This window comes from Lactuca saligna, chromosome 2 (genome assembly GCF_052625555.1).
Source record: "Lactuca saligna cultivar CGN05327 chromosome 2, ASM5262555v1, whole genome shotgun sequence".
Lineage (NCBI taxonomy): Eukaryota > Viridiplantae > Streptophyta > Magnoliopsida > Asterales > Asteraceae > Lactuca > Lactuca saligna.
In genome coordinates this window covers 37,128,443-37,141,774 of record NC_136418.1, presented here as the reverse complement: position 1 = coordinate 37,141,774, position 13,332 = coordinate 37,128,443, and the positions used below count along the sequence as shown (strand labels likewise).

The following is a 13,332-nucleotide window of genomic DNA, read 5'->3' as shown; positions in this document are numbered from 1 at the left end:
CCATCTTTTGTTTTTGTATTACTTTTGGTGTCTATTGAAACTTTACAGAACACACTTATAATTAAACTCACTATGTAATGAAATGATTGTATGTTTCTTGTTTTTACTATTATACAATTGTGATGATACTGTACATGACGTCCTCCACCCCGAAACGTATTCCGCCGTTATCGGTTTTGGGGTGTGACACCATGCAGCTGAGAGAACCCGTTTTCTCCCACCCTCTCGAATTTCATATGTGAATTGATTCCGATGTACATAATAAGCTTATCAGATAAGTTAGTAATGTTTTGATAAATAAATCCAATAAGATGAGAAATAAAGAACTACACCTAGAAGAATAATATCCCTTTTGCCAAAATTAGTCATTAATCTAAAAATATATTGCTTAATAATATCCTAGAATTGTTTCAAAAAAGAATAAACGATTTGCCAATTTAATTCTTCTAAAACTTATTAATCTTAAAATATATTGTTTAATAAGATCCTAGAAACGTTTCAAAAAAAGAATAAACGATTTGCCAAAATCAGTCATTATCAACACCTTTATGCGTTTCACTTCCAGCAGCTATAATGTCTTCAGATACACTGTTCTCATTTTGGTATTGAACATCATCCTTCAGTTTGCGAGAAGATGACTTTGAGGCTCTATCAGTTACAATATCTTTCAGTGAATGATCAACAACTACCACATCTTCTGGCTTATCATTTTCTGCAGCCACCATATCTCCATAGATGACTTTTTCAACCTCGCAGTGAGCATAAGTTACCTTGCCAGAAGCTGACTCCATAGGTGTATCATTGATAATACTAGTTGAATCATTACCAATAACCACACCTGCAAAAACTAACATATTTTCTAAATTTAAAAGCTTCGGAGGACTGATAGACCTCACAAAGATCAAATCATCATCCCAAATTTCACCTCCAAAACAAGGATGACAAGATTTTTCTTCTGAAGAATTCTATCAAATTAAGGTATACATACATTTGGAAATGATACCTGTATGGGTTTCTAATACGGCAGCTTGTCCCTCTGGATTTCTGACTTCAAAATATATCAAAGCTGGGAGCAATATAATCATTAATCCTTTAAACACAATATTTGATGATGTTTGTTTATCTCAGGCTATCAAGGAAGCTGGTATTAATGTAAATGGATTTTTGACTGTTGGTGTTAGCGCTGCTTTGAGAATGTTACTCAGTTAAGCCATGTATTTTCTTACTCTTACTTTCATTTATTTCTTTTGTAGTTTGAAAAATCAACCTTTTGTTTTGTTCACCAAAATAAATAGATTTTAATTGATGCTTTTTTTCCATGCTGTAAATGAAGATTATGCTGAAATAGCATAGGATTTGGCAAGACTTGAATTCCTTGCTAAAGGAACAGATGTAGTACATAATTATCCTGTGCTTCAAGATTATCAGATGCTTCTACCAGCTCTAACTCTCTATCCTCATAACAAAGAGGCTCAGGCTCTGGACTCACATTAGTCTTTTTCACCTAAAAAAAATATCCAAATTTTCTAAATGTCAATAAATTCAATCATAAAGAAGAATATGCTAATAGTTGTAGATCAAAAATAGGAAAACATACAAGGATTCCTTCCAGATCCTGAGCAGAGTATGCATTCACAAGCTTTCCTCTCTGCCTTCTCTTGTATCTGATAATATATTAATATATATACCTATGTATTAATATATTAGATAGAATGAATAATTTAGAATTAAACTCGATTTTGAGCTAGAAAATGACGTTCCTCCTTTGACACTTTCTATGTTGAAAGATCCACACTGGGTCCCACTTCACGTGACACATTCTCAACTTTCATGCTAGAATTTATCTTCTTCTCCTCTTCCTTCTCAAGAACAATAACTTTGTTTTGCTCATTGTTCGCCTTTTCATTTACTTTTTCTTTAATTTCTTCAACACAGAAACACAAGTAAATTCTTCTCCATCACTTGACCATGCAGACGATTCTCTTCACAGGTAACATAACACATTTGAAATTATCGGTTTACTTCAATAAAACAGAAAAATGATAACATGAAAACTTTTTTTTTTTCTTTTTTTGTTGAAGTTATAAAATCTTTGTAAACCCGAGAGTGATCGATGTCCTCTGCACAGCTACAACTGAAGCACTAGTGATGGGTAAATTCATAATTTGTGCATACCATCCTTCGAATGAATTCTTCAGATCATTCCCCAACAGTTTAATGAATTCTTTAGATTGAAGCAACACCAATCAGAATTTGGAATTATCCAATAACATTACCCCTGAGACTCCCTATGCAAATGACAGTGAAGGGCATGAGCCTGGTTCTGAAATTATTCTAGCCCCGGATTTGTGGTTTTCCAAGATCTGCACAGGCATTTTTTGAATCCATCAAGAAGAACAGGATATGCCAGAAGTTTATACGTAATAAAATAGGACAGATTGAAGCAAGGTTGGATGAAAATAAAAAACTGATTTAAGGCTTCGTTTGAATTTTTTTTCTTAAAATTTCTCATCTCAATCTACAACTATGAGACCTAATCCTTCCTGTGCGATTTAACTAAAATTCAATTAAGTAAGTAAACCACATCCATTAATTAAACGCAAAACAAATAGATCAGACCGACTGAAGTTGAAATTGGATAACACTAACAAGATTAAACAGGGGTAGAATGTGAGAAATTAGAATATATGAACAACACGAAAGGAAAGAAGGTATAAGAGGTTACCAGTAGAAATGAGAAATTAGAAGATCCGAAGAGCAGAAATCTTTAAATTTGATCTTTTATAACTAAAAAAAGTTGAAATATCACAGGTGAAATTAAATGTAAAACACATACCTCGATGATGTGGTTTTAACCAAGAATTCAGTGGTTCTGAGCATGGTGATGTACGTTGAGTCGATTTCATGAGGGCATTGGGATAGGATGAGGGTTGTTGGTGTTGGTAACCATCCCTAACCTACACCTACACCAAAATGTAGTGGTGTACCACTACCATTTGACTCTCCTCTATTGTTCCCCTGGATTCTAACTGCCAACAACATTCAACAGAAAAGGGAGAATAGAGAAAGGAGAAGAAAAATTGAGAAAAAAGAGAGCAAGAATAAAGATAGTAAAAAATGAGTAGATGAGATGGTCCGACAACTTACCTGATGGAAGACACCGAGGGAGGAACAATGAAGACATCTTGGGACAGTGATGGAAGCGAGGAGCAAGGTCGTCCAGGTTTTAGGGGAGAAATCAAACTAGTTTCTTCCTTATTTTGGGAGGACGGACCTGAAGAGATCGAGAAAAAAAATCCCTAGTTGGATGATTTTATGATGAGGAGGATGGACGTGGGGAGGTGATCCTATGCTCACCGGAGAAGAAGTAACCTGAAGTGAGATCTTCGATTATTGCAGAGGCCTGGGAGACCCGATCGAGAATCGGAGAGCGTTTTGAATTTTCTAGAAAAAGCCCTATGTAGAATGGTTCTTGGAAAAGCCATAGGAATGAGTGAATGAATGGAGATACAGAGGAGAGAATGAAGAAGCGGGCAATTCAAAATTTTAGAAGTTCAGAGCATTTCATTTTTGCCCATTTAAAATCACGCATTTGATAAAATATATATATATATATATATATATATATATATATATATATATATATATATATATATATATATATATATATATATATATAAAGCGACATTTCTAGAGGACACGCATTAAAATCAAGTGCCCTCCGTGTTTGTATTTTTTTATGGACATTAATTTTAAGGCACGCAAAAATACGTGTCCTCTATCCCTTAAATTTTGAAAGGTTGACATTATGTTTACGGAAACAGAAAAATGCGTATCGTAAATCAGCGAGTGTCATTGTTTGTGCATCATTAAAGGGTATTTTTTCTTGTAGTGAATGTATACGGAAGATATATATATATATATATATATATATATATATATATATATATATATATATATACACTATTGAATGGATAATAGGTTGGGTGAATCCGCTCTAAGCCTAAAACCAAACAAGGAACAGGAAATGAAGCAGAAAGCACACATCCTATTACCTATCAGATATTATTAATATATATCTCTTGATGTATGCATTAAGGAATTGAATGGATAATAGGTTGGGTGAATCCGCTCTAAGCCCAAAACCAAACAAGGAACAGGAAATGAAGCAGAAAGCACACATCCTATTGCCTATCAGATATTATTAATATATATCTCTTGATGTATGCATTAAGGAATCATAAGGTTAGCGTTATGGTCCCTTTCTACTGAATGTACTACACCCGACTGTTCTATTTGTCGTTTGTAAAAATGTAAGTTTTCCCTAGTTTATAACTATCTTGACTCGGAAATAGTTTGCATTAACTTTCAAGTGGAACTGTCACTTTATGAAAGTAATAGGAAAATATAAGCACTCATTTGTCTTATGAATTGACAAAACGACGTACTAATTACCTTAAAACATGTTTGTTTTATTAAAGTCATAATGTGAAGGCTAGCTCCCATACTAAACGCTCTCCCTGTCAAAAGATTCTGGGAACCAAACTCGACTTCAGCAAACGAGTTGCTAGGTCGTGTAACTTCACATTAAAGTTATGTGATCATGTATACTCAATATAACTATCACCTTTTGCTTAGAACAATGCGTTAGTGATTCATTGGTATAATTAGATCTTGTAGTTGTCCCATGCTATAGCACCTTATCATGGTTGTTCTGTTATAGTATCTTAGTATGTTCTTTCTGTTATCGTGTATTGTATCTTCCTCCCTGTTTCTCTTTATTGTGTGTTCTCTTATGTTATCATGTATTGTATCTAGTATGAACTTAACCTCTAAACTATACCCATTATAGTTTACTAGTGTTTCACTTGAATTGTTATTGAAAAGACTCATTTTACTACTAAGTTATGCTTGTACTTTAAACTGGAGTTTTGATAAACTAAAAAGTAATCATAACTTTAAAAGAGTTATTGAAATGTTTTGATCACTCATATAAGACATAAGAAACCTTAAAAAGATGTTATAACAAATAATTACACAACTATCAATTGTGTCCAACTTGTATCCCCCCCTCCCCCGCAAAAGCATTTAAAATAGTTTAGAAGATTAATTACGGGGTATGAACTCACCTGATGTGGATGAATCAAACGAATACGTGTGTAAGGATGAAAAGCTCCACGAATGAACTCTCGAGACTTAACGAGTCCTAAATGACATATAATGGCATATACTGACATAAATATAGTGTTTTGAAGCAACCAAATGCAAGGAAACACTTCACTGGACTAGGAAACACTTTGATCAAGTGTTGGAATCACATGTGATTCACTAAAGGGGAGTGTACGGCCACATGGTGGAGTGTGCGGACAGGAGTGTACGGCCAGGGAGTGTACAACCGTACACTCATGGTAAAAAGTGCACAAAATCATATTCCAAGGCTAGGGATGCTTGTAGGATAATTGCTCTTCAAGTCTTCAAGCTAGAAAGGCGTTTTAGAAGCACTTTAGGGGTGTTTCGAGGGGTGTACGGCCACACATGGGTGTACGGCCATACACACCTCATGATCATGAATTCTTGGCATTTTTAGGGACTTAAACAGGTGTTCTAAACAAGATTCAATCATTAGGAAGGAGTACTTACGATTTGGAGGCTCAAAAGGGCTTACAATCACCAAGAGCAAGTGTGTGTGTTCTTGGTGTTCTTGGTGAGACTTGAAGATCTAAACAAAATAAATGTTTTTATGGATGAATCAAGAGATGATTACAAGGCTTGGAAGGATAACAAGAAGGATGTAAGAATCACTTACCACTTTTGAAGATCGCGATGAAGATCGGGATGATAGTTGAGAGAGAAATCGATGTTCTTGGCTTGGAAAACTGAAGAATGGCTTAGAAATGAAGGGAATACATACATATGGAGGGTTCCTTATAGCCCAACATAGGTGTACATCTGTACACTCATGTGGACGACCGTACACTCATGTGTACGGCCGTACACTCCCTCATATGGAGTGTATGGATGGATTTTGGTGTTTTACGTGTACGCGATCCAATCCTTTACTCAATGCTTGGATGTACTGAGCTTTGAACCTTTGAACGGACTCTAAACAAGGCTAAATGATAGCACGAACAAGTCTGACACTCAGTTGAGTTAACTGTTGGAGTCACAAAGCAAAAAAAATTCGGGTCGTCACAGATTGGCCTTGTATTTTGCTCCTTTATTTCTTGGTCTAGCCCACATATAAAGGTTCTTGATAGCTCAATTGTATCTTCTTGACTCTCCTAAGATGGACAATTACTTCCTTTGTCTTCTATAGCATAAAATTCTCTTCACATCATCCTCATTATTCATCAAAAATTAAGCCCAACATGATCTTTTGATTATGTTGACAACAGGCCCAATCACACCACTTCAAGTCCACAAGCAAACCGCTAGCTTCCAAAGGTCCCGCATTCCTCCATTTTGAATAGCCTTCGATAAATCCTACAATTAATCTCAAAAGACTAGAAAGCACCCAATAAAGGAGAAAAATAACAAAAGAGAAAAATATGCATGAAGGTTAACTAAAATGAGATGGTTTTAACTAAAAATAAACTATGAAAAGAAGTAAGAAAATGAAGCTATCAAATCAACCCAAGCTTGAACCTTAGTTCTCCTCAAGTAAGACAATACTAAATGAACTTGGGACGAACTATCCTAAAAAAAATAAAAAGAATGGACAGAACCATAGAACCTAATGACCATTAGTCAACATGGTAAGAATTGATCTCGTTATAATCCCAAGAATTTTTCATCTGATGAAAATAAAGTCATAAAACACAGCTAAGAAAATTCCTCTAGGTGAGTAAAGAGGGATGGTCAGTAGCAGCGTCAATGGAACATTCATACAATGAAGAACATTTGTAGTAGGGAGAAAGCAAATGGATGGGCTCTTTTGGAGCTCTTCTTTTAAGTGTACACTCTTATCACGAAATTTGTTTGATCTCACGTATGTCGGCTACTCTCATGTCTGATTACATTTTATCGCTCGAGCACCGTTGTAGGAATCAGTTCACTTAGTGTTGGCCCAAACCACCCGTAGTATCCGACTCAATGGTCTTGTTAACATCACCAATTTGCAAAAACAACTCGATCTATATACAATAAAACAAACCTATAATAACGAATATCAAACACCGGGTGACCAAAATGTAGAAAAATTTGTTCGATAATTGAACCGGTAACCCCTCTAAAATAATCGTAGCTTAAACTTTTTTTCTTTTTTTTCTTTTTTTTTTGTACTAGAATGAAACTTGAAGGTAATGTACTTCATATTGAAACTTTTATCAAGAAAACTTTGGTTCCAAAAAATATGTAAGTGGAACCGAAGGGTAATAATAATAATAATTCAGATGGTCTAAGTGTGAAAATGACTATGTACGGAGCATAGAGATGTAAGCTCCTTTTCAAACTTATGATTTTCCAAAAATAAAGAAAATGTCCAAATGTGGACTAAAAGACTCTCTAAAATCCTAATAAAACGCAAAAACAATATATGGTGATGCAAAGAAACCGGATATAGATTCTACTCGGGGACAAGCACCAGTGCTTCATCCTAACGGTTCAAACATGATCAAGTGTGATCCTCTCGGCGGTATGGACCGCAAGGCTAAAAACAACCATTGATATAGTATATCCTACAGTTGTTAATATTGCATGCATAGTTCTTCATGAAAACTAGTTGGCCATGATCATTTACCCTATCAAGCTCTAGCAGTTGATCCCAAGTATGAAGTCCCAAACTGCAGCTAATGGTCCTGATTCGATGTGTGAGATAACAACAAGATATTGGACCAATAATGATACAATAACTATACACCTGTTCCATTTCATCCAAGGGGTGAGAATAAATAGAGAACAAAAATGCATAAATGCAAATAAAGGCTAATATGCTATGTAACCTAGAATAATGCATGAAAAAGTACAAGAAAAGGGAATACCCCACCCCCAAGCTTAGAAATAAGCATTGTTCTCAATGCTTGGGGGAGGCGAAAGTACCTAAACTGGGGGGTTGGGAGGAGGATAAGGGTATTGAGGGTAAGGATATGGTGGTTTCTTGAGGGAGAAATAATGCATAGAGAGAAGGGAAAAACCAGTGTGTTAATGAAGAAGAAATGGTGCATGTCACTTAAGTTCTTTGGTCAACAAGTTAATGGAAGTCAAACCTGGTCAACAAATCGACACGGATAATTTCTAGAGTACCATTCGAACCATTTGCAGGACACACAAACAAGTTCTGGATCATACGCGGACCGCGTGAATCACGCTGAGAAGTTGTTGAATCTTTATTTTCACACGATCTGGCTCACACAGACTAGGGAATCAGACGCAGCCCGTTTGTAGGCTCTTTGGGGAAAAAATTTAAAAACTCCATGTTCGACCCAAATAAGCTTTGGTGCATCAAAATTCAGCACAATTTGACTTCAAAAGGCAGTAGAGCTTGGATTTTAAAAACAAAAGCTTTTGAAAACACAAAAATGGTTTTAACAAAAACATTATTCGGAACGTGAAAGAAAAAGAAAGCACAATGCTTTCCAAAAATTCCCTTCTTTAACGTCTTTGGCGAGACACCTCCAAACTTCACTTTAACACTTTGGGACATCCAAATGGATGACATCTTGGTCATTTGAATCAAAACCTTCATAGAACGGCTTCAATCGATGTCCATTAACCTTGCAAATTTTCCTGGTGTTGACATTTTTCAGTTTTCACACCTCCATTAGGACACTTTTCTTGTATTTGACTTTCTTTTTACAGGTGAACCATATCGGACTTAGACCTGTTATAATAGCAATCATCCAATCGTATTGTTTCTTGTACTTGTTCAATATGGTGACCAAATCTTCCCTCTTTGACTTGGTCGTTAAGTAAGTCACCGGTTGGGCATCTTCTTTCTCGAGAAACGTATCCTTTGAAGGGTGCGACAGATTTATCATTTCCGAATCTTGTGGTTGTTCTACCACTAGAGTTAGTTTCTCAATGGTAGGGGTGGCTCAACCTCTCTTCTTTTAACCCCTATCACTTCCTTTATAGTTTCATTGTCAGCTTTCTCAATTTCTTCTTCCTCGTAGATAGCTTCTTCTACTTCTACTTCTTCCTATTCTTCATATAACACTCTTGCGCCATCAAAACTTTTCTCATCTTTCAAAGGAACGGCACATACGTTATACCATGGGCTCTCTTCATATGGTAATTTGTCTTGAGCTTCCATAATACTCATTGATTGAGCAATTTGTGTTATTTGTTTCTCTAAGCTTTTGAGGCTCACTTGGGTTGTTTCCTAGAAAATATGGGTAGAAGTGGCAATGCTTTTCACAATGTCCTCTAAGGACATGCTTGGTGTTTCAGTTTGTTGAAGAGGGTAAGGATAGGATTGTTGGAACTATGAAGTTGGTTGGTATTGGTTATTTTCCCAAGCTTGGTATGGGCTTTGGTATTGGTTATTTCCCCAAGCTTGGTTGTTATTCCACCATTAATCATGTTGAGGCTAATTATAAATCCATTGGTTTGACAAGTAGTATCTTCCCTTCTCTTGCGCTTCTTCCCATCTTCATTGTAAATATGGACACATGTCGGAATGATGTCCATTTTGGGTGCAAAAATCACAAATAAGAGGCATGGGTTGCACACTTTGGTCACTTTCAATCACCATAACTAACTGAGCTAGCTCAGAAAGTTTATCTTCAATGTAATAAGTGTTCATTTATGAATCGTACTTGTTTTTCAATTTCCGTGTTTAAAACTAAAGTACCTGCACATTGAGATCTAGGCATAGAGAAACAAATTAATTAATTATAATCCGATCCCCTACAATGGCGCCAAAATTTGGTGGTTGTTGAGGCCAACAAAATAAATACCCTAAATAGTACACACTAAAACATTGTATAGTGGTAAAGGGATCGTATCCACGGAGATTGGTTCAATTCAAATCTCTATGTAAATCACTTGTTCAAGTACTTGTAAGACAAGAGTAAAAGTAAAATGAGGGGGTTTAAATCTTTTTGATTTCTTGAGAAAATTAAAACTAAACTAGAATGTAAATATCACAAGTAAACAAGTAGATGATTTGATTAAATTCAATGAAGTAAAGTGGGTTCATTTTGGGGAACACCACATGGATGACATAGTTGACATATCCTTAGACTAAATGGAACAACACTTGTGAGTTAATTTAACTTGGCTATAGCAATCCATAAGCACAAATTACCACAATTCTTCTTTGTCATTAAAATGGTTAGCAAAGCTCTTAACACATTCCCTTAATTAAATTCACAAAATTAATGAAGCATATAATCTTGTGAAAGTCAAGTAGCTTTAAGTTCTAAGACTTACTAAGTCCAAAAGATAATCAAATGCTTACATTATCATTATGGAGGAAACATTTCCATGGTTTAAATGAAATTAAAACAAACAATGAAACCATTTGTTGCTCACTAATTTGAGGGTCCATTACTTAACCAAGAAATTAGTCAACAAAAATAACCATTCATTCATCAAAGCTCATGATCAATGATAAATAAACACAAGAAGATGTTTGACTAAAAAACATTTCCATAAACTTCAAACACAAGATAGCATAAGTCTTCAAAACAACCAATCATCCATGGGCTAAACCCTAATCGACAAAACATAAATCTAGCCAAGCATGGCTAAAATGAAAGAAATTCAAAGTGGTTTAGAGGTAACAAACATGGTTCAAGTTGCAAAGATGAAAGAAAATTACTCCAATCTTTAAAATCTTCAAAACCTCTAGAGAGCAAAATGGGCTTGTTCTTTTATATGTTCTCCCTTTTTCTCGCTTAAAAACTCTAGTAAAAGTGTGAAAAAAGTCGAATCTAAAAGTCCCTCAAAAGTATTCCACCAACTTTCCCCAAATAGAGGTATAATGCAAAAATTCGGATCCTTCACAGTGCTATCCATGCGGACCATTTGTAAATCCACGCGGACAGCTTGGATTCTACTGAGTGGGCCATTTGACCCTTTGATTGGCCTAATATTTTTCTCATGTATTTCTTCATCCAACCTACATGTAAAGGTACTTGAAAGATTAATTGTGTCTTCTTGACTCTCCCAAGATGGGTCATTACTTCATTGATCTTCTATAGCTTAAAATTCTCTTCACATCATCATCATTCTTCATCTAAAATTAAGCGCAACTTGATCATTTGATTATGTTGACAACAGGCCCAATCGCACAACTTTAAGTCCACAAGCAAACCGCAAGCTTCCATAGGTCTCGCATTCGTCCATGTTGAATAACCTTCGATAAATCCTGCAATTAAGCTCAAAAGACTAGAACGCACCCGATAAAAAAGAAAAATAACTAAAAGAGAAAATATGCATGAAGATTAAATAAAATGAGATGGTTTTAACTAAAAGTAAACTATGAAAAGAAGTAATAAAATGAAGCTATCATAGACCACCTAACAAGGCAGAAAATATCGTATCAAATGAGCCAAAAGCCCTCGCCTTTCTTCCATGTGTCGATGTTATCTCATCGGACATCTACGGACACCAAGGACACTTGTCGTGAGAGACCCTTGATGTCGTTACTAGTGAAAATCCTTGACTCCAAGCACTCCATCCCCTTCTCTTCTGTCATCTACTCACTGATAGTAAGAAACTTTAGTTCTTCTAAAATTGTAGACGTTTACATTGCCGAAGTAAATTTGAAATCGGTTATTTAGTGTTGTTTTCCTATTCTAGGGTTTGTTATTCATGCATTAGAAATCTGAAATCAAATGTTTACATTTGTTGCAACGAATTTCTTTAACTTTGAATTGCCCACCAAATGTTCAATCATTTGCCTCTCATGAAATTGGACTTTGGAGATGAAAATACGAACCTCGTTTGGGTGATTTTTAAATATGATATCTTGATTATACTTGCTAAACTGTAAGCATGATCTGGGTCATTTAGCTTATGAAATTATTTTTTGTGTAATGAAACTCAAATCGCCCATGTTGTTGCATCCACCAACAATTCCAAACCAAAACCACTCATTAATCTTAATTATTTGTGTTCAGTTTTTGAAGTGTATTTGTATCATGGGTTTCCCCTTGGATTCTGTTGGGGAATTCGAAATAGGGATATGAAAATCTGGATAACAAACAGGAATCGTGTAAAACACTTTCCTTGTTTGATATTTCGACCCTATATGCCTTGGGTGTCACGAAATCCAAACTGGGATAATTCCTGATGTAACAAATCTGATTTTAGGCACAAAATCAGAATCAATTTTGAGAAGAAGATGAAGAAATTAGTGTTTTTCTGTTTTTCTGTGTTTCAAAGGAGTCGTTGTTTCCCAGATTTATCCACTCAATGGATAAACGGGACCCCCGACTTGACACAGTAGATTAGGGTTCGATACTAACAATGTTTAGTAAATACAAGTGTGCACTCCCACACCTCCTAACTTGTATTATAACTAAAACATTATTCTTGAAACAGTTGTTAAGTCCATTACATTAAAATATATTTGGTGATAAAATCACCAACAGATTCATTAAGCCTTCAATTTCAAAATTCAAAACATGATTGCTATATATGGTGTTGTCTCAAGAATTCAATGCTATTTTTTGGCAGCTGAAGTTTTGAACTTCTGATTTTATGAGATTCCTGATATTAAATTCAAATCTTGATGCTACTTATGATGTTGTCTCAAGAGCATATTGCTAGTTTTTGGCGGCTGAATTGTTGAACATAGATTCGTTAAGCCTTCTATATATCAAAATTAAATTTATTGTTATTTATGGTGTGGTCTAAAAAACCATATGGAAGTGTCAAAATACCATGTGAGGAATTTCAAGTGTATGTAACAAAATATTTTTATTTTTGAGTTCTATTTTACATCCTTTCTAACGAATCATTCAATAATGGTTTGTGTTGGTATGAAAGATATATGTAAGTATTGATCAAACACTAATAGCATTCTATAAGTTCCTCAATAAACATGCTTCCATCCCTTCAAGTATTATATTCCTATGTATATTCATGCTAAAGAAAGCGATGAAGCAAGAAAAATCGACACTAAAACAACAGATTATAAATTAAACCCAAGACTACAACGTAATTTTAATGTAAAACAAAAATGTTTTAAAAAATGTAATTATTGTGGTTATATGAATTATATTAAAACTAAAATTATTTAGATTTTAGTGTTGAAAAAGCCTTTTAAGTTTAAAAAAAATGATTTATTTAAATTTTAGTTTTAGTTTATTTTAGTAGTCTTCAATGTTTAAAAAACAATTTATCTTTTTTATTTAGGTTATATACGTTTGGTCCACCTCTTTT

General features: G+C 34.8%; 1 protein-coding gene across 2 annotated transcripts; it reads right to left on the bottom strand.

Moving 5' to 3' along the window:
* Nucleotides 1-361: 361 nt before the first annotated feature.
* LOC145030869 (uncharacterized) lies at nucleotides 362-3,562 on the bottom strand. 2 transcript variants are annotated; one of them, XR_013676726.1, is made up of 5 exons: nucleotides 3,148-3,562; nucleotides 2,837-3,029; nucleotides 1,598-2,363; nucleotides 1,004-1,504; nucleotides 362-847 (listed from the first exon to the last, which is right to left on the bottom strand). XR_013676726.1 is itself a non-coding variant. In XM_078979306.1 (5 exons), exons 4-5 carry the CDS (start codon nucleotides 1,083-1,085, stop codon nucleotides 528-530), a joined length of 393 nt encoding a protein of 130 aa, XP_078835432.1. In that variant the 5' UTR covers nucleotides 1,086-1,504; nucleotides 1,598-2,363; nucleotides 2,837-3,029; nucleotides 3,148-3,562; the 3' UTR covers nucleotides 362-527. The 2 variants fall into 2 exon arrangements, 1 of the variants encoding a protein (XP_078835432.1); XM_078979306.1 differs by having other exon boundaries at nucleotides 362-838.
* Between the last annotated feature and the right edge of the window lie 9,770 nt (nucleotides 3,563-13,332).

Excerpts from the sequence above, each read along its gene's own strand:
- LOC145030869 (XM_078979306.1), bottom strand. The coding sequence starts at position 1,085 with ATGATTATATTGCTCCCAGCTTTGATATATTTTGAAGTCAGAAATCCA. Across the intron at positions 839-1,003 it reads CGTATTAGAAACCCATACAG|GTGTGGTTATTGGTAATGAT; the intron begins GTATCATTTCCA and ends TAGTTTTTGCAG.